The sequence below is a fragment of the Mobula birostris genome, chromosome 3 (genome assembly GCF_030028105.1).
Source record: "Mobula birostris isolate sMobBir1 chromosome 3, sMobBir1.hap1, whole genome shotgun sequence".
NCBI classification, from domain to species: domain Eukaryota; kingdom Metazoa; phylum Chordata; class Chondrichthyes; order Myliobatiformes; family Myliobatidae; genus Mobula; species Mobula birostris.
Window position 1 is genome coordinate 80,572,849 of NC_092372.1, and position 27,531 is coordinate 80,600,379.

A 27,531-nucleotide genomic window follows, 5' to 3' on the forward strand; every position below is an offset into this window, starting at 1 on the left:
GGGGAACAACGAAATAGCGGATGAACTGAAGAAGTATTTTGTGTCTGTCTTCACTGTGGAAGACACTAGCAGTAAGATGGAAGTTCCAGATGTCGGGCTGTGAAGTTACCATAATTAGAGAGAAGGTCCTTGACAAAGGGAAAGGTCTGAAAGCAGGTAAGTCAGCATGGTTTCCTCAAGGGAAAATCTTGCCTGACAAATCTGCTTGAAGAAATAGCAAGCAGGATAGACAAAGGAGAATCAGTTGATGTTGTGTACTTGGATTTTTAGACATCCTTTGGCAAGATACCACACATACTTAACAAACTACAAGCCCATGGTATTACAGGAAAGATTCTAGCATGGATAAAGCAGTGGCTGATCGGCAGGAGGAAGTAGAAGAAATGAAATGGTCAACTATTTTCTAAATGGGGAAAAAATACTAAAAAAACAGGTGCAAAGTAAATTGCGGGTCCTTGTGCAGGAATTCATAAAGGTAAATTTGCAGGTTGAGTCTGTGGTGAGGAAGGCAAATGCAATGTTAGCCTTCATTTCAGGAGGACTAGAATATAAAAGCAAGGATGTAATGTTGAGACTTTATAGAGCACTTTTGAGGCTTCACTTGGAGTATTGTGAGCAGTTTTGGGCCCGTTATCTTAGAAAGGATGAGCTGAAACTGGAGAGGGTTCAAGGGAGGTTTGTGAAAATGATTCCAGGATTGAATGACTTGTTGTAAGAAGAGCATTTGATGGCTCTGGGCCTGTATTTGCTGGAACTTAGAAAAATGAGGGGTAACCTCATTGAAACCTGTTGAGTGGTGAAAGGCCTTGATAGAGCAGATGTGGAGAAAATGTTTCCTATGGTGGGAGAGTCCAAGACGAGGACGCAGCCTCAAAATAGAGGGGCGTCCTTTCAGAATGGAGATGAGGAGGAATTTCTTTCGCCAGGGAGTGGTGAACCTGTGAAATTCCTTTCCACGGACAGCTGTGGAGGCCAAGTCTGCATGTATATTTAAGGCAGAGGTTGATAGATTCTTAATTTGTCAGGGCATGAAAGGATACGGGGGGAAAGCAGGAGATTGGGGCTGAGGGGAAAAAAGGAACAGCCATGATGAAATGGTGGAGCAGACTCAATGGGCCAAATGACCTAATTCTGCTTCTATGTCTTAAGGTCTTAATATGTCACCCATTTCAGGGGTTACTCTGGTAAATTCTGAACTTCAATGAATGTGTAGAGGGGCGCTCCATTGGTACGATTGGACCACGGATGTTGCGTCCTAGTTCTGCATTCATTTGATACACAAGCCTGGGCAGTATGATATGGAGAGCAAACTTGCCTATGCAGCAGGTTCCCCCCTCTCCACCCAGCTTATGAATCCAAGGGAAGAGCAAAAACCGATACAATTTGGCACCACCAGTATCACAGGAGTTGACAGTCAGCATTGAATTCAATGTAGAAATCTACATTAAGGGTTTAGTCTTAGAAAGCCCAGCTCTGTTCTTTTCCTCATGGTTTACTGCTGAACCCTTCCCCATGAGTGAGTATAGCAGAAGTTTGAGATCAGCATTTTCTTTCTGGATGAACTGCCAACCACAGCTGACAAGCTCCATCTGCCTGGAGCAATTAGTTTTAAGGTATCAATAACCCACATTTGTCCCTTATACCATCAGTAGAAATAGTTCCACTGGTGTTAGTAGTTAAGTTATAAGTGAAGGTTAGGAGCTGGATTTGGTTGTCAGAGGCTATTTGACATGCACACCATTGGGAACATTTAATAGGTAGTGGGAGCTTATCCCCACTCTACTCCCCTCCCAGCTATAGTAACCTTAAGGAATAGTTGAATGTGTAAAATACTTCCATAAATGTGGATAGTTATACTGTACATGATATTCCAAATATGTTTGTATCAGTGTCTTATATAACTGAAATATCTCTCTATGATTACATTCACACAATAAGCAATGGCATTCTGATTACTTTCATTATGAACAGGAAGACCTTGATTATCTTTGTATATCAGAGCTCTGTAATCTTCAGCATTTTAATAATATTTTTATTTCTCTTCCAAATATGGACAGTCTGTTTTTCCACACTTTATATTCCAACGATATAATTGCTAAATAGTTGCCCACTCATTTTATCCACACCACCTTGATGCCTTTGGCTGTAGCCAATTATTTTCGGCAGGATACTCTCTGGAATCCATCCTGAACCTTTTCTTCTATCTATAGAAGACAATCAAGACTTCCTTCCTTGATGAAGCATTTATTCATCTATCCTCAACTTTGCTAACTGTGACTCAGCAAGTGATATTCACCTTGAATCGGAAATATGGAGGCTCAAATCCTACCTTAGAAAGGATTGTAAAAATACGGGCTGACATTCTAGAGCAGGGCTGAGGAATTACTCCACTTGTGCTGCTACCTCAGATAAGAAATGTTAAGTAGAGTTCCAGCATGTTCTTTCATAGATAAAAGATCCTATGCACTATTGATGAAAAGCAGGAGAGTTTTTTTCCCCCTGCTAATCATTCAGATTACCCAGTTTATTGCATTGCTAGTCTTTTTGAGAGAATGTTTACCATGTTCCCTGACCTGTAGCAGAGACCACACACTGACTGCTCCCAGACACAGTGCCAGATTTTATTGGCTAGTGCTTCTGTGAAGTATCTTTAGGCACCTTACTGGACAGGCTTCCCATAAATACAGGTTACTGGTGGTACTAAAATGAATTATTTCCCCTTTCATTATGTCACATTCCACATGTCACGTACCTGGCTGTTTCACCAAATTGTTGGCATATTATTGACGTGTTTTGCTAATCCCTTTGCTGTGAAATACGAATTTTGTGACGTTTGCACTCTTCAAAGTAATGTTATATATCCAAGTCCAGGTCATTAAAGTGTTTCACAGAGGTCCCAAGGACAATCTGGAAAAGAAAATATTCACCACTGGCCCTCTATCTATTTTGTAACCATGCAGCTACTGTTCCTTGGTTCCCATATACTTAGATTGCTGTGCTGTGTATGGTGTCTTCAATTATATTCCACCTCAGTTCTCACTCTTTGAAATACCACTACTGATTGTTGAATAGACTTGAGGAACTGTTGGTTCTTATTTGTAACAACTACTGAGACATTCACCTGTTAATTATTATGGGAAAAACAGTTTAACCAATACTTTGACTAATGTGGTATAATAATTATGCTTTGAGTCATTATGCTTGCCTTTGTCCTAATTGTCAAGATCTTTGCATTCCATATATCCTGTAGTAGAGATCTCTTCTTTAACAGACAGGTGTTGTAGCATTGCTGGGTGCCTCTGCTTTGAGGAGTTTGATCAGAATGGCATTGTCACCTGGAAGCTATGCCCAACAATGAGAACTGCTTGTTTTATTCAGTTCCTCCGTAGTGGGTAGTGGCTCCATATGTCACTACTAAAGGATGTGACGACCCTGCCTTACACGAGTCCCAGGCTCAGCTGGCTCCAGCTGACAGTACCCGGAATGGGCCCCTATCCAGGGTTACAGATCCCACTGCCTTGTGGGTATCTTCGGGAGAAGAGAAGGCTAAGGAGTAAACCCTACACAAATCCGGAGTGAAGCCAAGCTGACGCCAAATGTACTGCTTCGCATTCCTTTGGACCACATCCGCAAGGCGGAGAGGGGGATCTTGATGTCTGGGCAGCCCAGGATCTCCATATTCATCGCCCAGGTCTGTGGCCCGGAAGTAACCGGACGCATCCAATGTCTACTTAGACAGACGGAGCCAGTACATTATATTCAGTTCCTCCATGGCAGGTTTGGTATCCAGCTGTCCCATGAAAGACGCATGCTGTATTTTGTCTAATCCTCCTTGGTAATGATATTTTCCATGGAGTACAAGTTAAAGTAGTCTTTCACCTATCACTCCATCCAATTAGTATGATTGATGAGAACCTCCCCTGCCTTCTTTTCAATGGGACATCTGGCATTCTTTGTGTTTAGATTTTCTGGAACTAATCCAGAATCTAAAGAGCTTTGAAAAATTATCACTAATGCATCCAGAAATAATGGATGCATTAGTGATAATTTTTCAAAACTCTTTAGATTCTGGATTAGTTCCTGAGGATTGGAAGGTGGCTAATGTAACCCCGCTTTTTAAAAAAGGAGGGAGAGAGAAACCGGGGAATTATAGACCGGTTAGCCTGACATCGGTGGTGGGAAAAATGCTAAAGTCAGTTATCAAAGATGTGATAACAGCACATTTGGAAAGCGGTGAAATCATCGGACAAAGCCAGCATGGATTTCTGAAAGGAAGATCATGTCTGACGAATCTCATAGAATTTTTTGAGGATGTTACTAGTAGAGTGGATAGGGGAGAACCAGTAGATGTGGTATATTTGGATTTTCAGAAGGCTTTTGACAAGGTCCTGCACAGGAGATTAGTGTGCAAACTTAAAGCACACGGTATTGGGGGTACGGTATTGATGTGGATAGAGAATTGGTTGGCAGACAGGAAGCAAAGAGTGGGAGTAAACGGGACCTTTTCAGAATGGCAGGCGGTGACTAGTGGGGTACCGCAAGGCTCAGTGCTGGGACCCCAGTTGTTTACGATATATATTAATGACTTAGATGAGGGAATTAAATGCAGCATCTCCAAGTTTGCAGATGACACGAAGCTGGGCGACGGTGTTAGCTGTGAGGAGGATGCTAAGAGGTTGCAGGGTGACTTGGATAGGTTAGGTGAGTGGGCAAATTCATGGCAGATGCAATTTAATGTGGATAAATGTGAAGTTATCCACTTTGGTGGCAAAAATAGGAAAACAGATTATTATCTGAATGGTGGCCGATTAGGAAAAGGGGGGGTGCAACGAGACCTGGGTGTCGTTATACACCAGTCATTGAAAGTGGGCATGCAGGTACGGCAGGTGGTGAAAAAGGCGAATGGTATGCTGGCATTCATAGCAAGAGGATTCGAGTACAGGAGCAGGGAGGTACTACTGCAGTTGTACAAGGCCTTGGTGAGACCACACCTGGAGTATTGTGTGCAGTTTTGGTCCCCTAATCTGAAGAAAGACATTCTTGCCATAGAGGGAGTGCAAAGAAGGTTCACCAGATTGATTCCTGGGATGGCAGGACTTTCATATGATGAAAGACTGGATCGACTAGGCTTATACTCGCTGGAATTCAGAAGATTGGGGGCGGGGGGGATCTTATTGAATCATATAAAATTCTAAAGGGATTGGACAGGCTAGGTGCAGGAAGATTGTTCCAGATGTTGGGGAAGTCCAGGACGAGGGGTCACAGTTTGAGGATAAAGGGGAAGCCTTTTAGGACCAAGATAAAGAAAAACTTTTTCACACAGAGAGTGGTGAATCTGTGGAATTCTCTGCCACAGGAAACAGTTGGGGCCAGTTCATTGGCTATATTTAAGAGGGAGTTAGATATGGCTCTTGTGGCTAAAGGTATCGGGGGGGTATGGAGAGAAGGCAGGTACAGGGTTCTGAGTTGGATGATCAGCCATGATCATATTGAATGGCGGTGCAGGCTCGAAGGGCCGAATGGCCTACTGCACCTATTTTCTATGTCTATGTCTAAGGCAACTGGTTGCTCTGATGGAGTTGTAACCATTAGTCAATGGTACACTGTCTAGCTGTCTGTTGTACTATGAATAGCCCTTAAGGCACTTACTGTCTTTTCATTTAAGCCTCTCATGTAATCGAGAAAGGCACACTGATTAATTTCAGTTGGGGTTCGTGACGCTGACTCAAATTGGGCAATATTTTTTGATATTTGTTTCTCACATATTGAGAGCATTTTGCCATAAATGGAATCTCAAATTAAGAGAATTTGTTCAGGCTGCTGAAGAGAATTTGGCTCCCTAACAAAGCTCAGCAGCACGATTTATTCCTTTCAAGATGGTAAGCTATGATGGTGTTAGCCTCCTTCAGCATCTGCAGTGGTGTCAGTAAGATGCATTCTACATGTTTTTCTCTCTGCTGGTACTATATGCCTTCAGTTCATTTGTAGGTGGTAGATCGTTGCCTGATTTTGATTTGGTACTTTGAGTTGTATAGCAATGAACAGATGTACACAAACATTTTTAATCTCCTTTAGATAATCTTAATTGTTGCACTTACTATATGCTGGAGACTAATACAGTGGTTTCCAGTTAATTGGGCCGTCGATCAATTAGGGTAGCTGCTTATTTGGTACAACCCTTAAAGAACAAAAATCAAACAAAAACATTGCTGGAATTCTGTTCATTTATTTGGTACACTATGCCACTTATTTGGGCTGTTAAACTGTTGCAAAAGTTTTTAAGTAGCGTTAGTCGTACTCAAAAATCAAATTAACAATTCATCTGGGGTACGAATATCCACTCCAGTCAACCCGCACACATTAGTTGCCGGTAACCCCATGGAGGTGCACCACCGCTCCATACCAGCACAGATTTAAGCACACAACCCACTGGTTCAATGCTCAGGGCAATCACGCAGCATTCCACAGAATAAATCCTGGACGAGCCCCCACAATTGTAACCCTCAGGCTTGGCCAGCACGTGTTCGTCTAGGGGAAAACAACTTCTGGCCCCGCCAAACTGAGAAATCATGTTTGTGTGGATGCTGCGTAATGTGTTGTCCGGTTACAAATCCACACCGCAAGATATCAGAAAGTACACCATATGCAATTAAATGATTGAACTTTATAAATCTTAATCTGGATAGAGGGTTAGTAAAGAAAATAAAAAGTTAAAGGGCCCATTTTAAGGAAAAAATCTGTTGCGCATCATTGGAGCTCACTGTTCGTTCATTTGTTCCTGTCGACCTCCAAGTGTAGCCGGCCCTCAGACCCTCACTCCTCAGTCCACTCCATCCGGTTGTCTTCCGACTCTCTCCATTCGTGTCCTCTCTCTCCATCGCTCCCTGACGAAAGGCCGCGAAAATCTGTCTTCCAGACTCAACAAGAAAGAACAACATTTCTCCCATTGGATAACAAACATTCCAAAGTCCCATTATCTCTAGTCATAACCCAAACATTGCTGCTACAGAGAAACAATTACCTTAACAGTGAGACCTTACAGCGTGTTACACATATTTTGATGTTTATAATTTTGAGCAGTGTCTAATGCCTTGCTTGAATGTTGACTTGCTTTTTTGTTATTGACAGGAACATCACTATGCCGGCATTCCGACAAGTTGGAGAAAAGCAGCTTCCCAATGAAATTCTTTACATGGTGTGGTCCCCTAAACGGGACCTCATTGCACTTGCTAACAAAACTGGAGAGGTATCTGATCTGTTGTATTATTTTACTAAAAAAGTGTTTCATGATTATGGTATGAGCCTAACTATTGTCATAATTTAAATTAATTGAAGTCGAAACTTAAATCATAAAAGAGGTAATCATTATTGTTGAGGTTCACCATCTGTAATTTTGTGAAGCAACAATTGTAGATTGCCAATGCCACTCTCTCAGGTAAGTAGCATGATTTGTTGCTTTTTAACAATGGGACTGTTGTACTGCATATAATGCACTCAATGACATTGTACTGAAATGAAAATCTTTCAATTGATGCTCAGTAAACACATGCTCTGTTCAAGGAACTTAACAAATTAGAAGCTCCAAATCAATGACTGATTGTTTCAATTTGTCAGTAGTATTTGATGATCTCGTTAAAGATGCCAACACGTGAAGACTAACAACACATACTGTACTTGTGAAGACTAATATATGAGAAACCACATATTTACTTCAATGTAATTTTTATTGATATTGGTTTATCATTGTCTTATGCAGTGAGAAGCGTTTATTTGGAAACCATCTCGACAGATCATGCTGTATATAAGTACATAGAAGTAGAAAAAAGAAACAAAATCAATGCAGACTATGGTGTTGTGATGGTAGAGAAAGTGCATTGCAAGTAGGCATATAAAGTGCAAAGGCCATGACAAGGTTCAGAGCTCAAGAGTTCAGATTTTAGCATGTGAGAGGTCCTTTCAAGAATCTGATAACAGCAGGGTAGAAGCTGTTCTTGACTCTGGTGGTACATGCTCTGGCTTTTATCAGCAGGCAGCAACCAGCATGAGAGGTCGTTCATGGTGATGCTGCACAATGTTCAAAAAAAGCTCAGGTGCTTTTGGCTTTTATCTCAGTGGGAAGCAATCGGCAGGAGTGGTCGTTCATTTCTGATGCAGCGCGAGGTGTAAAAAGAGCTCGGGTGCTTTCAGTTTTTTCCCTCAGCGAGCGGAAGTCATCATGGGGCCATTTAAAAGAAGGAAGATGTAAGTGTAGCAATCATTGTTGGAGCAATGATTGTTGGATCGGGGCATTGTTAGAGTGGTCCGGCGTCGGCTCAACAGGCTTAGGTGAGACAGGCTTGGGCAAGCACAGGCGGAGGTTCTAAGTAAGTAAGTGTTTAGTAAATATTTTTCCTGTTAGTACATAGCTAGTGCACTGTAATGGATCTGGAGGTAGTGGTATGTTTCTTGTCTAAGATGTGGGAAATTTGAGAGACCTCCACTCTCCCTGATAACTGGATCTGCATGAAGTGTATTGAGCTGCAGCTCCTTAAATACTGCAATGACCTTCAGCTCATCAGAAGAACGGGGAGATGATGGATAGGAGTTACAGGTCATCTTCATTAAGTTGTAGGAGGCTGGTCCCTGGGTGACTGTGAGGAGAGGGAAGGGGAGCAGGCAACCAGAGCAGAGTACCCCTAACCATTCTCCTCAGTAACAAATGTACCACTTTGGATACAGTTGGGGGTGATGACCTGCCAGGGAGAAGCTGCAGCAACCAGATCCCTGGCACTGAGTCTGGCTGGGGGCTCAGAAGGGAAAGGGGGGAGAAGAGGAGTGTAGTAGTGATAGGGAATTCCATAATTAGAGGAGCAGAAAACAGATTCTGTGGGTGTGAAAGAGATATGCTGATGGTATGTTGTCTCCCAAGTGCGAAGGTCAGGGATATCTTGGGTTGGATGCACGATATTCTAAAGGGAGAGGGTGAATAGCCGGTAGTCCTGATACATTTTGGTTCTAATGACATAGGTGCAAAAATGAAGGAGAGAGAGAGAATCAGAATTAGAGGGGGGTTAGCATAAAGCTGAAAAGCATGACCTCCAGTGTAATAATCTCTGGATTGCTGTCTGTACCATATGCCAGTGAGGGTAAGAGTAGGATGATTTGGTAGATGAATGCCTGGCTGAAGAATTGGTGCAGGAGGCAAGGTTCCATGATTGACTCCATTGCTTCCCTCCAATTGAGCTGTGGAGCAAGATTGAAGTCAACAAGGGCAAGAGTGAAAGACAGGAGGATGTTTGACGCTGTCTACCTACAAGTGATTGGTCTTCCTTCCCTTCTACCTAGCTGCTGTTGGAAGAAAGTGCAGGAGTCTTAGGATCCACATTGCTAGGATTGATAGGCGAGGCTGTGGACTCGTTTTGGGGGACTCTGAGGTTCATGTTGCATGTATTCCTGGATTCTGGTTACTCTGCTGTTTTTGAGCAGTTTGATCAATGCGTACTGGGGTGCTTCAGCCAAGAATGACCCTCTAGCCTGCATTGGCTAGTGGTGCAGCACTGAACTAAACTGAATCCTACTGATTTGATGTTCAATATTCTATATGTTGTTTGCTTGCTTTTTGCCATTTGCACAATTCATTCTTTTATTTCCATGTTTGTTTGGTGTTTCCTTGTTTTTTTTTGTTTTGAGGCTGCATGTGGGAGGAGGAATCGGAGTTGTATTCTAGATATATATTTTGATAATAACTGTACTTTGAATCTTTGAATAGCTTCTTTAGACAATGAAGAGAAAGCAGCAGGGACCACCCAGGATAGAGAGAAGGGAGAAAACTTCAGGGAAGTACTAGAGACAGCAAAGGGCATGGAAACATTAAGATTGAGTCAAAGGCACTCCTAGGTTAGCTCCTGGATATTCCATAATTACAACTATCCTTTTCCTTGCATTTTTAGCTGATACCAAGTTATTAACACAAGCCAAACTTCCTTTTCTTTGCATTAATATCATTATTCTCTGAGGTATTATTAAAGCAGCTGCTGCCTAATCTGTAAATAACAAAGTACCACATAATTTTTGTTTAATTTCCAGGTTTTGCTTCACCGTTTAGCACACTTTCAACGGGTGTGGAGCTTGTCACCCAATGAAAACACAGGAAAAGAAGTAACAGCATTAGCATGGAGGCCAGATGGAAAAGGTAACAAAAACAAATACAGTAGATTCTAGGTATTTGGGGCAGCCACTTATATGGAACAACACTTGAAGACCAAACACTAATCAAGAAAATTACCAGGATTCCCTTCATTTATTTGGGACACTATGCTGCTTAATTGGGGCAGAAGCCTTGCCAGACAGTTTCTAACTAGTATCAGTTGTGTGCACTTGTATGGCTGATAGACCGTTCTTTGAGCGAATAGCTTTTGAATAGTGTCAATTGCCTGTGGTTGTGTTCTAAAAGCAGTGATTTTTGTCACTGATACTTGGCAAGAAATAAGCAGTAAGACAGTTCCAATTGCTTACTGCGATTTCAATCCTTCAGGCTTGCAGATGCCAGAAACTGCTAGGAGTGAAAATAAAACAATTTCACTACTTAAGCAAGTTAGGAACTACAAAGAATTTAAAGGTATCTAAAGTCATCTTGAATGCTACAGTGAAAATGAAGATTTGGAGGATGTAATCATTGATAGCATTGTATGAAGGCAGTTCATTATTTACACTAGGTGTCTGCACTGACTTTGTTCATTGCGTACACTGGATGAATTCCTCCGTCACTGTTAGGATCTAATACATCAGTTTTACAGTACTTAATAATTTTGGCAGTGTTCTAATGTGTTCTGTATTTCATTTAAATACATAATTTGTTATTCATTTTGTCTTTTTTTATACCTTTTTAACTATTTCCATAAACTTTGGCTAGTTGGGGTAGCCGCTTAATTGGCCCATAATGTACTGGTCATGATGTGTTCTCATTAACCGGAATCCACTGTACCATGACTTTCAAGATGCTTTATTTTTAAAATGTGCATGTTGGTGATAAATTTGTTTTTTTATTTCTAGTTTTAGCATTTAGTCTTGCAGATACTCAACGAGTTGTTCTGTGTGATGTGGAAAAAGCAGAGATCTTACATTTTTTCAATCTGGAAAATGTGGTTACCTGCATGTACTGGGCTGAGGTCATGGATCAAAAAAGGTAATTAAGAACTTAAACTGAACTTGTATTGCAGTTATAGAAATGACATCATTGAAGGCAGCCACTTAGCCTGTTGTTTCACCAATGACTCTTCTAATCTCACTTTCCCATTTTCCAATACTTGTTCTGCAGTCTAATGGATAATGCCACTTTCAGTGCAAATCCAGGTTCCTAAGTCTGCTGAATGTTTCATTAGCAATGAAACTAACTATTGTTACGTACCCCGTAACTGGGTTGCCAAACCAGCTGAAATGGATCACTCAGTTGGAGTCTGGATTACTAGAACTAAGCAAGTTTTATTAAAGAAACAAGCAACACAGTACTCTAATCAAAAGGATAATGAATGCAACAGTTCAGGAATGATAAACATACATGTACACAGAATTCAGATAACAGGATCAATCAAGCTCTATCGTTGTCTAGGGGCAAATGACCAGTTTCAGAGTGACGCAAAGTTCAGTTCAGTTCACAGTAATCGCTGCCGTGGGAGATGGACAGTGTGGGGTAAGGAGAGAGAGAGCAAAAACGAATGAATATTCAAATGGTTTCCACACACAGACCTTCGCAGTCAGCTGTCGGGCGAGTCCTTTGTGATGTCATCTGAGGTCACCGACCGTGACCCCTCCGTTTCCAGATACGATCGTTTCCCTGCGCTGAACCTGGCACCCAGGCAAGGGTGGACACACACCAGGTTCCCACCGATCGTGCCTTTCCACCCTGTGCGTTTATGGCCCGGTACTTCCCACCGACTTGTGAGAGACGCACCGCTTCCAGGGTCTTGTTACCTCGGGTGTCGTGTGTGTGTCCTGCCTTAGCGAACCTGTCCCTTTTTATCCCCCTGCTGGGGTATCGCCTGTCCATCACTTCAAACAGTTCAGGGTTCAAAGGGGGAGCCGCTCTTGACAGCTCCCTCCTTCTGTTACTCTCTCTCCCGGCCCTTCATTACACATCTCCAAATGCTGCTCCATTGTTTTCCTTATCTCTCTCTCTCCTGAAGACAGGTGGCAGACCAACTGCTGATCACACAGGACAGCTAACATCTTAATCTATGTGTATTCTTGTCACACTTCCCCCCTTTAAGGATTTTTACCAGGGGGTAAAAATTACAAACATGAATACATTATTTGATACACACACAAATACACATCTTTATCAGCTATTTGGCTAGTACAGCGAATTTGAAGTTGTCAACACCTGGCAGACAGTCAGCCATCACATTTTCTGTTCCTTTTATATGTGTTATTAATAATCTCTTAGACCAGGGTCCAACTTAGCAAACTTCATAGTGGCTAAAAACACTGATGAATTGCGATCAAAGTAACCTCTCATTTGGTTTTTGTCCCGGACCACAATAACAAGGGTCGTCCCATCCCGACTTAGTTTTCTCTTGCAAGGGCTTAGTAGGAGGGGGAGGGGTAGTGACCGCAGAGTTATTGCAAAACTTCCTACAGTACCCCACCATCTCCAAGAGCCTTCTGAGGGCCCTCTTGTCTGTCGGGGTTGGGAGGTCAGCGATAGCCTGCACTGTAGCTTGCATCGCTGCCAGCTGCCCCTGTGTCACCACAATTCCCAGGTAAGTGACCTTCGTGTGGCCGAACTCATTTTTTTCAAGGTTCACTATCAAGCTGGCTTCAGACAGCCGTATTACATCACCAATACACACCTCTGTGTTCGTCAGCCCTTTAGTCACTGAATTACTCATGCTTGCTAGGCTGACCTAGTGTAACAGACACCACCCAATGTCCCAGTTCTTTGCATCACCTCGGGACAACCAAACACACGGGTGCGAGTCGTTTAGTTACTTCTCCTAAAGAGTCACTTTGTTCGGGGATTAAGGGAGAGACCTTATCAGCAGACCTGGCCAAAACAATAGCCTTCTCCCATCTGGTCGATACCATACTCATCTTTTCAAAATGGTTTTTTTCTCTTATCGGGGGGGACCCTAGTTTCATTGATTTCCGTGCTAACACCGACTAGGTTTGTTAGCATATCAAAAGCCTGTGACCGTCTCAGTTCGCATCGGTCATAATCAATAACATCCTTCCCCCTGGGCAGCCGGTAAACCTCTTTCATGGTTCCACCAACTGTTCCCTCCAGTACCGCAAAATGTCCACCGGGGGGTACCTTGTGGGCCAGGTTAAAAACCTCATCCCCATAACTCTTTTGCACCACCCCCCATTCCTCATCTGCGGGCACGGCACTTGGTCTCCCTTGCTTCCTTAGCACTTCCTCCTCCACACAATAGCCTACTAGTTCCCTTGTCAAGTCTGTGTCAGAGAGAGCTGTCTCTGCCAAAACCATGAGCCCCTGGTCTCGCTCCTGCGTCTGCACAAATTCTTTCCTGGCTAATGCTACGTCTGTCCCAGCTCCCTCACTACTTCTTGCCTCACTACACTCCTTCTTTTCACTTACTACCCCCTTCTCGTACAAGGTTGGCAGAAACGTCTCAGCTAAATTTACTACCGCAGCCCCATGATGAACCTGTGAGTCCATGAGCGGGACCTCAATGCTGGCAGGCTGACCTGTCAATCTCACTGCTGGGAACACGATTCCCCCAGCGATGTCGTTACCGAGCAAGACTTCCACGCCTTTCATCGGTAATTCAGACCTCACCCCGATCGTGACTAGTCCAGGGACCAGGTTACTTTGTAAGTGTATCTGGTGCAAAGGGACTGACTATGTCCCTTCCCCAACACCTTTGACCTTGACCTCCCCAGTCTGGGTCTCTGAGCTAAACTCTAATACACTCTTCAGTATTAGTGACTGACACGCTCCCGTGTCTCTCCAGATCCGCACTGGAACTGGTTTTATCCCCTCCTTCACTGACACCGATCCGGCCGAGATAAACTTCTCGCGCCCTTCCTGAACTTTGGCAGACCTTTCCTTCCCTAGCGGTTCGTTTACCAGCTCGATACAGCCAGTCAAAATCGCCGTTTTTCCTTTTCCCGTCTCCTTCTTTGGGACAAAGCACCTGGACGCAAAGTGTCCGACTTTCCCACAATTATAACAGACGACCCCAGGAGACTTCCTACCAGACTGCTCCCGGTCTACCTTATCCTTCTCACTAGTCCCCGGCTTACTTTCTGACTTTTCCGGCGGACTCTCCCCGCCGTCCTGACTACCCTTCTGGTAGCCTTTACTCGGGGGCAAACTTCATTTTATGCGTCAACGCATACTCATCCGCTAACTTAGCAGTTGCAGCTAACATGGCTGCCTCTTTCTCATCTAGGTAGGGTCTCATACCCTCAGGGACACAACCTTTAAACTGCTCAGTCAGGATCAGCTTTAGCAGTCTGTCATAATCCCCCTCTACCCCCTTCGAGGCTCACAATATGTCTGCATCTCACGGGCAAACTCTAAATACGTGCGGTCCCACTGCTTCCTCGCATTCCGGAACCTCTGCTGGTATGCCTCCGGGACCAACTCATAAATCCTGAGGATGGCCTCTTTCACCACCTCATACCTCTGGGCATCTTCCGTGGACAAAGCTGAGTAAGCTTTTTGGGCTTTCCCTTTCAGTACACTCTGAAGCAAAACAGCCCACTTATCCCTCGGCCAGTCCTGACTTATAGCCACTTTTTCGAAATGGAGAAAGTACCGATCCACGTCGGTATCGTCAAATGGGGGAACCAGCCTAACCTCCTGGGTCGCCCGGAACCCTCCACCTTGTTTTGGCACGAGCCCATGCTCTGCCCTTATCCTTAACTTCTCCAGCTCGAATTCCCTTTCCCTCTGTTTCTCCTCTCGCTCCAGCTGTCTCTCTCTCTCTCTCCTGCCTTTCTAACTCTCTCTCTTTCTCTCGCCTTTCTAACTCTCTCTCTTCCTCCCGCCTTTCTAACTGCTTCTCTTCGTGTTCTAACTGCCGTACCCGGAACTCGTGCTCAAGTCTCAGTTTTTCAAGCTGTACTTGTACCACGCCTCCGGCAGGTTTTTCAACAGACACCACCCCCAGCTCGCCTTGGGGAAACACACCTTTTGATACATAGTGCTCTACGATAGCTCTGTGTATCTCCTCTCTCCTCATTGTCGACTTCCCCTTAGCAAGATTCAACCGTTTGGCCACAGCTACCGATTCCGATTTCCTGGCATCCTCTAATGCCTCCAAGGTCGGCGCCTTTATAATTTCCTCAGCCTCCATTTCTGCTGTTTGTCTTTTCTTTCTTTCAGGAATTTTGACCCAATCAATTTACTCAGTCCCAAATTTAGCGTTCAAAATCCTGGATGAGCCCCCACTTATGTTACGTACCTCGTAACTGGGTTGCCAAACCAGCTGAAATGGATCACTCAGTTGGAGTCTGGATTACTAGAACTAAGAAAGTTTTATTAAAGAAACAAGCAACACAGTACTCTAATCAAAAGGATAATGAATGCAACAGTTCAGCGATGATAAACATACATGTACACAGAATTCAGATAACAGGATCAATCAAGCCCTATCGTTGTCTAGGGGCAAATGACCAGTTTCAAAGTGACGCAAAGTTCAGTTCAGTTCGCAGTAATTGCTGCCGTGGGAGATGGACAGTGTGGGGGAAGGAGAGAGAGAGCAAAAATGAATGAATATTCAAACAGCTTCCACACAGACCTTCGCAGTCAGCTGTCAGGCGAGTCCTTTGTGATGTCATCTGAGGTCACCGACCGTGACCCCTCCGTTTCCAGATACGATCGTTTCCCTGCGCTGAACCTGGCACCCAGGCAAGGGTGGACACATACCAGGTTCCCACCGATCGTGCCTTTCCACCTTGTGCGTTTATGGCCCGGTACTTCCCACCGACTTGTGAGAGACGCACCGCTTCCAGGGTCTTGTTACCTCAAGTGTCGTGTGTGTGTTGCCTTAGCGAACCTGTCCCTTTTTATCCCCCTGCTGGGGTATCACTTCAAACAGTTCAGGGTTCAAAGGTGGAGCCGCTCTTGACAACTCCCTCCTTCTGTTACTCTCTCTCCCCCGTCCCTTCATTACACATCTCCAAATGCTGCTCCATTGTTTTCCTTATCTCTCTCTCTCCTGAAGACAGGTGGCAGACCAACTGCTGATCACACAGGACAGCTAACATCTTAATCTATGTGTATTCTTGTCACACTATACAAGGTGTTTCACTAGGGTGTTGGTTCTTTATCTTTGTACAATTAAATCCAATTGCATTAGTTTTGTGCCATCCAAAAGTAAAATATAGGAGTAATATTGGTTCCATTTTGTTAGAAATGACATCTGCTATTAGACAAGAATTTTGTCCACGGCATTTGAAATGAAATGATAAAACCATAAGACATAAGAGCGGGATTAGGCCATTTGGCTCATCAAGTCCAATATTCCATCAAGGCTGATTTTTTTTTTATCCCTCTCAACCCCATTCTCTTGCCTTCACCCCATAACCTTTGACACCCTTACCAATCAAGGACCTGTTAACCTCTGCTTTAAATATGCTGAATGACTTGGCCTGTACAGCTGTCTGCGGCAATGAATTCCATAGATTCACTGCATTCTGGCGAAAGAAATTCCTCCTTATCCCTTTACTAAAGGGACATTCAGTTATTCTAGGCTTCCCCCCTATAGAAAACATCCTCTTCACATCCACTCCATCTCAGCATTTTCAATATTCAATATGTTTCAATGAGATTCCCCTGTCATTCTTCTAAACACTAATGAGCACATGCCCAGACCACCAAATGCTCCTCATATGGTAACCCTTTCATTCCTGGGATAATTCTCGTGAACTTTCTCTGGGTCCTCTCCAATGCCAGGACATTCTTTCTCAGATAAGGGGTCCAAACTGCTGTCAATACTCCAAGTGCGGTCTAAACCATGCCTTATAAAGCCTCAGTATTACATCAAACGAGAAAATCTGCAGGTGCTGGAAATCAAAGCAACACACTGAAAGTTCTGGAGGAACTCAGCAGGCCAGGCAACATCTATGGAAAAGAGTAAACAGTTGACATTTTAGGCCGAGACCCTTCATCAGGACTGGAAAAACAGATGAGAAGGTGGGAGTTGGGGAGGAAATACTAGGTGATAAGGGATAGATGAAACGGAGAGTGGGGGAGGGTTGAACTAAAAAGCTGGGAAGCCGATAGGTGAAAGAGATAAAGGGCTGGAGAAGGGGGAACCTGATAAGAGACGGTAGATAATCATGAAAGGGAAGGGGGAGAAGCATCAGAGGGAGGTGATGGACAGGTGCGAGAAGGAAACAGGAATAGAAATAGTGAAGGGGAGGGGGAAAATACCAGAAGTACAAGAAATCGATGTTCATGCCATCAGGTTGGAGATTACCCAAACAGAATATAAGGTGTTGCTCCTCCAACCTGAGTGTGGCCTCATCACTGCAGTAGGGAAGGCCATGGACTGACATGTTGGAATGGGAAGTAGAACTGAAGTGGCTAGCCAGCAAGAGATCCTGTTTTTTTTTCTGGTGGACAAAGCGTAGGTGCTTAGCAAAGTGGTCTCCTATGTCAGGTCCAACCAATTTATAGGAGACTACACTGGAAATACTGGATACAGTAGATGATCCTAACAGACTTTCAGGTGAAGTGTTGCCTCACCTCAATGGACTGTTTGGGGCCCTGAATGGTAGTGTGGGGCAGGTATGGCACTTGGTCCAACCTGATGGCATGATCATCAATTTCTCAAACTTCTGGTTATTGCCTCCTCCCCCTTCACCATTTCCATTCCCATTTACCCTGCTCACCTCATCTCCTTACCTGCCCATCACCTCCCTCCGTGCTCCTCCCCCTTCTCTCTCTTCCATGGTCATGTCCTGTCAGATTCCCCTTCTCCCACCCTTTATCCCTTTCACCTATCAGCTTCCCAGCTCTTTACTTCGCCCCTCCCCCCTTTCAGTTTCACCTATCATCTACCACCTTGTACTACTTGCTCCTCTCCCCACACCTTCTTGCTCTAATTTCTCATCTTTTTTTCTACTTGACTGCTTACTCTTTTCCGTAGATGCTGCCTAATCTGCTGAATTCGTCCAGCATTCGTGTGTGTTGTTCAGTATCACAAACTTGCTTTTATATTCCAGTCCTCTCAAAATGAATGTTAATATTGCATTTGGCTTCTTTACCACTGACTCAGTGTGCAAGTTTATTGTTGGGAGTTCTCGTGCAGAATTCCCTGAGTCCTTTGGCACCTCTGATTTTTTTGAATTTTCTCCCCATTTAGAAAATAGTTTATGCCTTTATTTCTTCTACCAAGGTGAATGACTATAGCTTTCCCTGCAGTATATTCTATCTGCCACTTGTTTTCCCAATCAGTCTGTTCTTCTGAAGACTCCCTGCTTCCTCAAAACTCCCTGTCTATCTTTCTATCTTTTGTAAACCTGGTCACCAAGCCATCCAAATCATTGACATATAACGTGAAAAGAAGCGGCCCTAAAACCAATCCTTGCAGAACACCACTAGTCACTAGCAGCAAACCCAAAAGGCTGATTTTGTTTCCACTCTTTGCCTCCTGCCTGTCAGCCAATCTTCTATCCATGCTTGTATACTTCCTGTAATACCGTTGGCTCTTATCTTGATTCATAGCTTCATGTGCTTTCTGAAAGTCCACATAAATGATAATCCACTAACTCTCCTTTGTCCATCCTGCCTGTTACTAACTCAAGGAGTTCCAACAGGTTTGTCAAGCAAGATTTCTCCTGAAGGAAACCTGGCCGAATTTGGCCTATTTTATCATGTGCCTTTAAGTACCTTGAAACTTAATCCTTAATAATGGATTCCAGCATCTTCCCATCCTCTGAAGTCAGGCTAAATGGCCGATAATTTCCTTTCTTCTGCCTCTCTTCCTTTTTAAAGAGTGGAGTGACATATATAAAACATTCCAGAATCTAGTAATTTTTGAAGAATCACAATTAATGCCTCCACAGTCTCTTTATTTACTTCTTTAAGAACCTTGGGATGTAGTCCATCTGGTCCAGGTGACTTATCTACCTTTAGATCTTTCAGCTTCCCAAGCACCTTCTCCTTAATAATAACAAATACACTCACTTCTGCTCCCTGACACTCAAATTTCTGGCATACTGCTGGTGTCTTCCACAGTGAAGACTGATGCAAAAAATGTCTTCAGTTCGTCCACCATTTATTTGTCCCCCTTTACAATTTCTTCAGTGTCATTTTCCAGCATCCAATATGCACTCTCATCTTTGTTTTACTCTTTAAATATCTGAAAAAACTTGTGATATTGTCTTCTATAATATTGGTTAGCTTACTTTCATCTTTCTGTCCTTATTGCTTTTTTTAAGTTTCCTTCTGTTGGTTTCTAAAAGTTGCCCATCCCCCAACTTACTATAAATTTTTACTAAATTTTGTCTTTGGCTTCCCTTGTCAGGCAGTTGCCTCATCCTCTCCTTTCGAATATTTCTTCATCTTTGAGTTGTATCGATCCTGCGTATTTTGAATTGATCCAAGGATTTCCAGCCTTTCTTGCTCTGCCAACAACCCCGCTAGTGTCTCGTTCCAATCAACTTTGGCCGGCTCTCTCTCATGCTTCTGTAATTCCCTTTACTGCACTGGGATACTGATACATTTGATTTTAGCTTGTCGTTTCACTTTGGTGAACTATTTGCAGTGTGTCTTTAAATAAATTACCAATTTAACTAAAAGTAAATGAAGGAATGAGAGGAGACAGGAATGAAGGACGGAGAAGGGGGAATTAACTGAAGTCAAATTAGGATCAGGAAAAGCAAATTAATTGAGGAAAAGAGACACATCCATTCAGAAAGGCAGTATTCCAGGCTTTTCGGGGTGTCTGCCATTTGATCCGTGAGGTCAAGCAGAAAAAACGCGACCTAACAGTTGTCTGGTTAGACCTCGCAAACGCCTACGGGTCTATTCCACATGACCTTATCCTAGAAGAACTCGACCACTACTACATCCCAGTGGCCATTCGAGACGTGATCACCAGCTACCTAGGAGAATTCAAACTCAGATTTACATCAGCCCATTTCACAACTAGTTGGCAGGACCTCCAGAAGGGGATTCCAACAGGGTGCACCATCTCCCCCATCCTATTTATTATGGGAATGAACCTCCTATTATCAGTAGCAGAAGATGTAACCCACGGCCCGACACTGGAGCCGAGTATTGTTCAGCCAGCTCTATGAGAGTTCATGGACGACATCACTATAACAACTGTGTCACATGTCCAAGCAAGATGGGTATTGGAAACCCTGGGTAATGTAGCCACTTGGGTGAGGATGTCCTTCAAGGCCAAGAAGTCCAGGTGCATGGTGATCAGAAAGCGCAAAGTTCCTAGCAAGTTTAGGCTCCAAGTTCAGGGTGAGGTCATCCCTTCCATCAAAGATAACCCGGTAAAATGCTTGGGGAAGTGGTTTAATGTGTCATTGATAGATGGGGCCAATGTCACCAATGCTATGAAGCAGACAGACGAATGGCTGAAGAAGATCGACAAATCCGGACTTCCCGGTAAATTCAAGACCTGGCTGTACCAATAGGGCATTCTGCCCAGGCTTCTCTGGCTCTTCACACTTTATGAGTTCCCCATGGAAAACCAACAAGCACCTGCGGAGATGGTTGGGAGTTCCCCCAAGCTTCTCTTCAGTGGGCCTTTACATTCATTCTGGGCAACTGCAGCTTCCCCTGTCATCTGTTGTGGAGGAATTCAAGGTGGCAAAATGCAGAGCCTTATTAAGTTTGAGAGATTCCAATGACGTCTTGGTAAAGCAGGCAGGTGTTACAACCAGATCTGGGTGCAAGTGGGCAGCCAACGAAGCTGTGGAGGAGGCAGTGTGTTCTCTGAAGCTGCGAGATATCATCGGCAACCCCTGCGTCGGGTGGCAAGGCCTCGGCTCAGTTCACTTCCAGCAGTGGAGAAATGCAAGCATAAGGAACAGGCAAGACATGGTACAGGCAGAAGTACGGATCGGTGAGGAAGAGAAGCAGATGTCAAGTGCAGTGGAACAAGGGTCCCAGGATGCCTGGACAAAATGGGATCTGCCTAAGCGTAAGATCTCATGGGCAGAGTTATGGAGACTGGAGCCCTTCCATATTTCCTTCCTCTTGCGATTCGTGTATGACACCCTTCCTTCGCCATTACACCTGTACACATGGGGGATGAGAGAGGACCCGAACTGTAAGCTCTAGTCAAAAGGGGACACTGGATCATATACTGTCCGGGTGTAAAACAGCTCTAACTCAAGGACGTTATAGGTGGCGCCATGATAAGGTGCTTCTGAATCTTGCTGACACACTAGAGTGGGAGAGATGCAAGAAGAGGACGGCTGGCACAGACTTGAGGAAAGCCATCACCTTCATCAAAGAGGGAGTCAAGCCTTTCGTAACCAAACAACCAAAGCCCAATCTGCTGCTAACGGCCCTTCCTGGGAGATGAGGGTCGATGTGGGAAGGAGGCTGCAGTTCCCGGATGTGGTGCACACAACCCTATGCCCGGACATTGTACTGTGGTTAACCGAAGACAAGAAAATAATTCTGGTTGAGCTGACTGTGCCGTGGGAAGAGGGATGGGAAGAGGCCCACGAGAGAAAGGCCTTGGAGTACCAGCCCTTAGTGCAGGAGTGTAAAGACAAGGGATGGCAGGCATGGTTGTGGAGATCGGCTGCAGAGGTTTCCCAGCCAAATCAGCGTGGCGGTTGTTGTCAGATCTGGGCCTGGACAATAGACAATAGGTGCAGGAGTAAGCCATTCAGCCCTTCGAGCCAGCACCACCATTCACTGTGATCATGGCTGACCATCCACAATCAGTACCCTTTTCCTGCTTTCTCCCCATATCCCTTCACCCTACTATCGTTAAGAGCTCTATCTAACTCTTTTTTGAAAGAATCCAGAGAACTGGCCTCCACTGCCTTCTGAGGCAGAGCATTCCACAGAACCACAACCCTCTGTGTGGAAAAAGTTTTTCCTCAACTCCATTCTAAATTGTCTACCCCTTATTCTTAAACTGTGGCCTCTGGTTCTGGACTTCCCCCAACATCGAGAGCATGTTTCCTGCCTCTAACGTGTCCGATCCTTTAATAATCTTATATGTTTCAATCAGATCCCCTCTCATCCTTCTAAATTCCAGTGTATACAACCCCAGTCGCTCCAATCTTTCAACATATGACAATCCCGCCATCCCGGGAATTAACCTCGTGAACCTCTGCTGCACTCCCTCAATAGCAAGAATGTCCTTCCTCAAATTTGGAGACCAAAAATGTTCTCAATATTCGAGGTGTGGTCTCACCAGGGCCCTGTACAACTGCAGAAGGACCTCTTTGCTCCTATACTCAATTTCCCTTGTTATGAAGGCCAGCATGCCATTAGCTTTCTTCACTGCCTGCTGTACCTGCATGCTTACTTTCAGTGACTGATGAACAAGGACACCTAGATCTCGTTGTACTTCCCCTTTTCCTAACTTGACACCATTCAGATAGTAATCTGCCTTCCTGTTCTTGCCACCAAAGTGGATAACCTCACATTTATCCACATTAAACTGCTCCCATGCATCTGCCCACTCACCCAACCTGTCCAAGTCACCCTGTATTCTCATAACATCCTCCTCACATTTCACACTGTCACCCAGCTTTGTGTCATCTGCAAATTTGCTAATGTTACTTTTAATTCCTTCATCTAAATCATTAACGTATATTGTAAATAGCTGCGGTCCCAGCACCGAGCCTTGCGGTACCCCACTAGTCACTGCCTGCCATTCTGAAAGGGACCCGTTAATCCCTACTCCTTGTTTCCTGTCTGCCAACCAATTTTCTATCCATGTCAGTACCCTACCCCCAATGCCATTTGCTCTAATTTTGCACACTAACCTCCTATGTGGGGCCTTATCAGAGGCTTTCTGAAAGTCCAGGTACACTACATCCACTGGCTTTCCCATGTCCATTTTCATAGTTACATCCTCAAAAAATTCCAGAAGATTAGTCAAGCATGATTTCCCCTTCGTAAATCCATGCTGACTTGGACCTATCCTGCTATCCAAATATGCCACTATTACATCTTTTATAGTTGATTCCAGCATCTTCCCCACCACTGATGTCAGACTAACTGGTCTATAATTGCCTGTTTTCTCTCTCCCTCCTTTCTTAAAAAGTGGGATAACATTAGCTACCCTTCAATCCACAGGAACTGATCCTGAATCTATAGAACATTGGAAAATGATTACCAATACGTACACGATTTCTAGAGCCACCTCCTTAAGTACCCTGGGATGCAGACCATCAGGCCTTGGGGATTTATCAACCTTCAGTCCCATCAGTTTACCCAACACCATTTTGTGCCTGATGCAAATTTCCTTCAGTTCTTCTGTTACCCTAGGTCCTCTGGCCACTATTACATCTGGGAGATTGTTTGTGTTTTCCCTAGTGAAGACAGATCCAAAGTCCCTGTTCAGCTCGTCTGCCATTTCGTTGTTCCCCATAATAATTTCACCCGTTTCTGTTTTCAAGGGCCCAACTTTGGTCTTAACTAATTTTTTCCTCTTCACATACCTAAAGAAGCTTTTGCTATCCTCCTTTATATTTTTGGCTAGCTTACCTTCCTACCTCATCTTTTCCCCCCATATTGCCTTTTTAGTTATCTTCTGTTGCTCCTTAAAAGTCTCCCAATCCTCTGGCTTCCCACTCATCCTTGCTATGTTATACTTCCTCTCTTTTATTTTTATACTCTTCCTGACTTCCCTTGTCATCCACGGTCACCCCTTACTCCCCTTAGAACCTTTCTTCCTCTTTGGAATGAACTGATCCTGCACCTTCTGTATTATTCCCAGAAATACCTGCCATTGTTGTTCCACTGTCATCCCTGCTAGGGTATCTTTCCAGTCATCTTTTGCCAGCTCCTCCCTCATGTGTCCATAGTCCCCTTTGTTCAACTGTAATGCTGACACTTCCGATCGTCCCTTCTCCATCTCAAATTGTAGGTTAAAACTTATCATATTATGGTCACTACCTCCTAATGGCTCCTTTACCTCGAGTTCCCTTATCAAATCTGGCTCATTATACAACACTAAATCCAGAATTGCCTTCTCCCTGGTAGACTCTATTACAAGCTGCTCTAAGAATCCATCCCTGAGGCATTCTACAAACTCCCTTTCTTGGGGTCCAGTACCAACCTGATTTTCCCAGTCTACCTGCATGTCAAAATCCCCCATAACAACCGTAGAATTACCTTTGCGACATGCCAATTTTAACTCTTGATTTAACTTGCACCTTATATCCAGGCTACTGTAGATAACTCCCATCAGGGTCTTTTTGCCCTTACAGTTTCTCAGTTCTATCCATACGGACTCTATACCTCCTGATTCTGTGTCCCCCCTCGCAAGTGACTGAATTTCATTCCTCACCAACAGAGCCACTCTACCCCCTCTGCCCACCTGTCTGTCCTTTCGTTAGGATGTATATCCCTGAATATTCATTTCCCGGCCCTAGTCCTCTTGCAGCTATGTCTCTGTTATTCCCACAACATCATACTTGCCAATTTCCAACTGAGCCTCAAGCTCATCCGCTTTATTTCTTATACTCCGTGCATTCATATATAATACTTTTAATCCCTTTAAAGTAATACTTTTGCTTCCCTCACCGTTCACAAAAAGGACAAAAGGAGCAAAAAAACAAGCAGCTTGTAGGATGGGGGAAGAGGCAGAACGAGCCTCTTGTTGGATTTGGAGTAGACGAGAGGAGGGAAGCTGGAAGCCAGGAGGAGATGGGCAGTGATTTGGCCACCACTGCCGGCCCACCAACTGGAGACTGTCTTGGTTAAGGGTCGAAACACTCTGTGAAGGTTGGGAACCACCTGATGACATCTGCTACTGGCTGAAGGCTACGGTTACCTTATAAGGTATCTGGAGAATGCACCCTAACAGGTGTATGTAACAAGCAAGAAATATCAGAATAAAGAAAATGCCATTTAGTTTACTGATATTTGCCCCTGCATTTCTCTGACTTTCTTTACTTCATATTCCTATTACTTTAAATTATCTCAGAGTTGTATAATGCTGAAGAAGGAAGTAAGTAGGGCTGTGTTGGGAACAATTTTCTGTGCATTTAATACTATTTAGACCTATCTTTTTGTATGAATGAGTTCCTACATAAAATATTTAGAAAACTGCTCCTCAGTAGTGACATGCTTGACCATTACCAAGATATGTGGTGATGGTGTATGTATCTTTTTATGTTTTTAGTGCAGCAATATTCTGTATGTCAAAATTTTTTGATAGAAAATCACTTGGTCCTTTGGGCAGATAGGCTGTGTGAAGTAAAATAAAAGATGGGTTAAAACAAAAATAAGACCTATAATCCCCAGTGATAAGTAGATGAATTTGTTGAACATGCAACTATTTCTGGTTATCAGTTAAAATTTACTAATTTTAAACCTCCTTTCTAGTGCCAGTTCTTCAATCAGTTTAGTAGATGAAGAGGGAAGCCTTTTCCTGCCCAAGTTACCTGCACTACCAAAGAGGTGAATTTAATGATGAATGTTTAAACCACAATTAAGTCAATGAGATGGCATCACCTTGCTAATGCATGAACAGTTAGGCAAAGTTGTATGCTGGGGTAGATCTGCTATTTCATTGTTATTTAGTTGAGTAACAACTGATAAAATTGAAATTCTTTAACAGGTTTCATGTAAAACTTGTAAGTAAATTCACAATCAGATCATGTTTATCTCATTAAGAAAACATTTATAGTAGGTTCTTAGTGGAGTTCCAACATGTTTCACTCAGTTACTACAATTCTAGATCTTAAATATTCAATTATGCACCTATTATAAGTTATGATTTTCAGCCAAGTGAAAAACAGCTTTTACTAATTTGAGTATACAAGAAAAAAAAAGTTAAATTTGCCATTTATATGTAACCAAAATTAGGTCCAAAATAATAAATGCTGGCAAGAAATATAAGACCAGATTTTGCTTTATCGTACACCTGCCCTTGTAGCTATATTCACTTGCTGAGGTACCAGGAGGGTCCATTCTATTGAAGGCATTCACTTTGCAACCCCAACATATTTTACCAGCCATCTACTTATTTTCATACATTTTTATATTTAGTATAATATGTAAATTTTGAAAGAGAAAATGGGTCAGAATAGCACCATTGGGGGATTCTCAAATATACTTCCCACCAGTGAGAAGAAAAATCACCTGTCTGCACTCAGCTGCGTAACAAATTTCTTGTGTGTTTCCTCTGCCTTTTTTTTGTCCTGGGGTATTAATTTTGCTTGTAAGCCAGAGCCATCAACAGAGGCTTTTTGAAAACTCAGATACACAATGTGAACAATACTTCCAGCCACTGTTGAATCGAGTTTATCATATATGATTTGTCTTTCTTAAAGGTTACTAAATGATAGTACTACGAAGGTATGAAAGTTCTTTTCAGATTGGAAGCATGAAACTTTTTTTAAAGTTGACATCCAATATTAAAATATGGAACTTGGATTGGGAAATGATAATTTCCTAATCTACAATTGGATAGAATTTAAATGAAGCCTTTATTAAAATACTAGCATACATTTTTATTCTTACTTAAAGATTGTAGTTGTAAAATTATTTTAAGAGTTGGCAATGCTGTATTTAATGTACTTTTCTAATGCCCATGTACTTTTCATCTTAACAAGTTACAGTACCTCAGCAAAGATATTCAGGTATGTCCCAATATATGACATCTATAGTTTTGAAAGCTAGCTTAAATTGTTTTTCTGAATACTAACAAACATTTTCTCTCTCTGTTTAGTGAAGAAAGATCAGATGAAGTAACAAAGCTTTTGGGTGACAAGAGGTATTTCCCCCATTCTTTTTATTGGATTTTATTGATTAATATGTGGAAATTGACAGGTAAAAAGAATATGATCATATGCAAAAGTATTTAATTGTTGAGCACATATCAACAAAATGTAGTTTTCAGAAACTATGTATTCTTAAGACGCATGTTTCCTTAATTTCATTCCTTAGGACCACTCTTCTCAGTAGTTAATTCTGGTTGATCTGCCCCTCCCTCTTTCTCCTCATCCAGATGATGGAGTCCAAAGATAGGTGAAGACTCTGAGGCTTAGTGCTTTCTTTGGCTCAGTGCTGAACTCAGAAGTAGTTAATGAAATGGAAACCTATAATTTTAGCTGGAACACTGTACAGTGCATCCAATATACTTAGCTATTGGTATCCCAGCCAAAACGGGTCATTTGCAGAGAAACAAGTGGTGTGTGGAAAAGTTGCTTGTACAGCCACTGCAGATCGCATGCATTTGTAATGATGTCTTTGTCAGAGCTAGTAACATGGGAACTCATTAAAAGCTTGCACACTGATGGCAACCATGAATAGTGCAGATGAAGCCTTACAAAAATTTTTTAAAAACTAAAAACTGAAGAATTAAAAATCCAAACAAAAAAACAAAGCAGTGGAAATGGCCAGGGAGACTGGCA

At 43.2% G+C, this 27,531-nt stretch overlaps 1 protein-coding gene across 3 annotated transcripts in view; it reads left to right on the forward strand.

The window, feature by feature from the left end:
- The window catches only part of anapc4 (anaphase promoting complex subunit 4), a 111,006-nt gene that overhangs the window by 2,133 nt on the left and 81,342 nt on the right, over window positions 1-27,531 (forward strand). Inside the window, exons 2-7 of one of the 3 annotated variants that reach the window (XM_072252933.1) lie at window positions 7,129-7,246; window positions 10,066-10,171; window positions 11,032-11,164; window positions 25,499-25,573; window positions 26,731-26,757; window positions 26,847-26,891. In XM_072252933.1, the coding sequence (XP_072109034.1) occupies window positions 7,139-7,246; window positions 10,066-10,171; window positions 11,032-11,164; window positions 25,499-25,573; window positions 26,731-26,757; window positions 26,847-26,891 (494 nt within the window). In that variant the 5' untranslated portion in view covers window positions 7,129-7,138. The remainder of the gene's footprint in view (window positions 1-7,128; window positions 7,247-10,065; window positions 10,172-11,031; window positions 11,165-25,498; window positions 25,574-26,730; window positions 26,758-26,846; window positions 26,892-27,531) is intronic. The other 2 variants (XM_072252934.1, XM_072252936.1) reach the window with 2 other exon arrangements.